The 1,894-nt window shown below is 64.3% G+C and overlaps 1 protein-coding gene across 1 annotated transcript; it reads left to right on the top strand.

Annotated features, from left to right (window-relative positions):
- Positions 1 to 262: 262 nt before the first annotated feature.
- On the top strand, positions 263 to 1,591 carry BSX (brain specific homeobox). The gene is made up of 2 exons (XM_038161569.1): positions 263 to 457; positions 1,073 to 1,591. The coding sequence occupies exons 1-2, from the start codon at positions 263 to 265 to the stop codon at positions 1,310 to 1,312; spliced, it is 435 nt and encodes a 144-aa protein (XP_038017497.1). The 3' UTR covers positions 1,313 to 1,591.
- Positions 1,592 to 1,894: the final 303 nt, after the last annotated feature.

Below are 1,894 nucleotides of genomic sequence, written 5' to 3'. Positions count from 1 at the left end.
AGCGCTGCCCGGGCTCCCTTCACCTTCCCGGGGTGGGCTCCTGGAAAATCCCCCCTTTTCAGCACAACAAAACCCCCAAACCCAAACCAATCAATCGACATCAAAAACGAAATAAACGAAAAAACAACAAAAAATTCAAAGAGGCAGAGGGGGAGCCCACCCCGAGCCGCCGCGGGAAAAGTCCGACATTCCCGGGGGTTCGGCCCGGTCCCGGCTCCCTGGGCGACCGCAGCGCGGGTCTCCGCCGTGTGTCCCCCCAGGAATGCCGGTGCCAGCGCTTTTCCAGCACCACGCTCACGCCGAGCTGCCCGGGAAGCACTGCCGCCGCCGCAAAGCTCGCACCGTGTTCTCCGACTCGCAGCTCTCCGGCCTGGAGAAGAGGTTTGAGATCCAGCGGTACCTGTCCACGCCCGAGCGGGTGGAGCTGGCCACGGCCCTCAGCCTGTCCGAGACGCAGGTACGGGGAGCGGGGACCGGCTCTGGCACCTGTCCCCAGCCCTCATCCCATGGGTCCAGCATCCCCACATCCCGAGGAGCATCCGCTCATCCCGAGGAGCATCCCCTCATCCTGTCCAGCATCCTCTCATCCCGAGGAGCATCCCCTCATCCCGAGGAGCATCCCCTTACCCCGAGGAACATCCCCACATCCCATCCAGCATCCTCACATCCCGAGGAGCACCCCCACATCCCGAGGAGCATCCCCTCATCCTGTCCAGCATCCGCCACATCCCGAGGGGCACCCCCACATCCCGAGGGGCACCCCCACATCCCGAGGAGTATCCCCACATCCCGAGGAGCACTCCCACATCCCGAGGAGTATCCCCACAGCCCATCCTTTCAGCATTCCCCGGATCATTCCCAGCATCCCAGCACCCCGTGCAGCATCCCCGCATCCCCTCCAGCATCCCCCGTATCACATCCCCTCTGAATCCCCGCATCTCACCCGCTCAGCACCCCCGGATCCCCTCCAGCACCCCCGCATCCCTCACACCCAGCATCCTTCTCCCTTTCATTTTTACCACTTCTCCCCCCCTTTTTTTTTCACTCTTTCCCCACTTTCCCTCCTCTCCAGGTGAAGACCTGGTTCCAGAACCGCCGCATGAAGCACAAAAAGCAGCTGCGGAAGACGCAGGACGACCCGAAGCAGGCGGGCGGGGAGGAGAGCCGGGAGCAGAGCTCCCCCGAGCCCGAGCTGCCCGAAGCGGCCGCAGCCGAGCCCCGCAAGGGCCCCCCCGGCCCCTTCCTGCTGCAGGACCCCGAGGACGAGGTGGACATCCTGGAGGAGGGGGACATCTGCCCCCACCGCCTCTAGGACAGCGGGGCTCTCCTGCCTCTCCTTGGCTCGGCCCCGGCCCCGCAGGTCGCCCCCGAAGGGCTCGGGAAGGGGGGCACGGCTCGGGAAGGGGGTGTGGATGCGGGGGGAGCCCCCTCCCCTCCCCGGGGCGAAGGTGGCGATGTCCCCGAGGGGGCCGGGACCCCGCGGTGCCGCCGGTGCCCCCCAGCATCGCCCCGAGGCTCGGAAATCTGGGGCGGGGGGAGCGAAACGAGCCGAGTTTGTTTGAGGTTCCCCCTTCCCTCCGAAGTGTCGGAGTTTTCCTCGTTCCCCGAACTTTCCTCGGGTGTAAAATAAATGTCTCCTCGTGGCAGCGTGTTGTGGTTCCTGGGAGCGGCAGGCAGGGCAAATTTCACCCTTTATTCCCCGAATCCCCGAATCCCCGCCGCTCTTCCCACGCTCGCCGTCTCCATCCCCAGCGCGGGAGGTCGGGCAGAGCTTCCAAGACGTGCGTAAATAAAAAGAATCGTAAGAAAAACCCTCCGAAGAAACGGGTAAGGCAAAAAAAATCCGCTTTATTTCATTCCGCTACGGGGGAGCATCACCAAGAACTCCATCCTG

This window comes from Motacilla alba, chromosome 24, assembly GCF_015832195.1.
Source record: "Motacilla alba alba isolate MOTALB_02 chromosome 24, Motacilla_alba_V1.0_pri, whole genome shotgun sequence".
NCBI classification, from domain to species: Eukaryota; Metazoa; Chordata; class Aves; order Passeriformes; family Motacillidae; genus Motacilla; species Motacilla alba.
The sequence above is the reverse complement of the archived record's forward strand: the minus strand, read 5'-3'. Positions and strand labels throughout refer to the sequence as shown.

What these genes read in the sequence shown, in the direction of transcription:
- BSX (XM_038161569.1), top strand. Translation starts at nt 263, where the DNA reads ATGCCGGTGCCAGCGCTTTTCCAGCACCACGCTCACGCCGAGCTGCCC. An exon ending in TCAGCCTGTCCGAGACGCAG is followed by an intron (nt 458 to 1,072) that starts GTACGGGGAGCG and finishes CCTCCTCTCCAG; the next exon opens with GTGAAGACCTGGTTCCAGAA.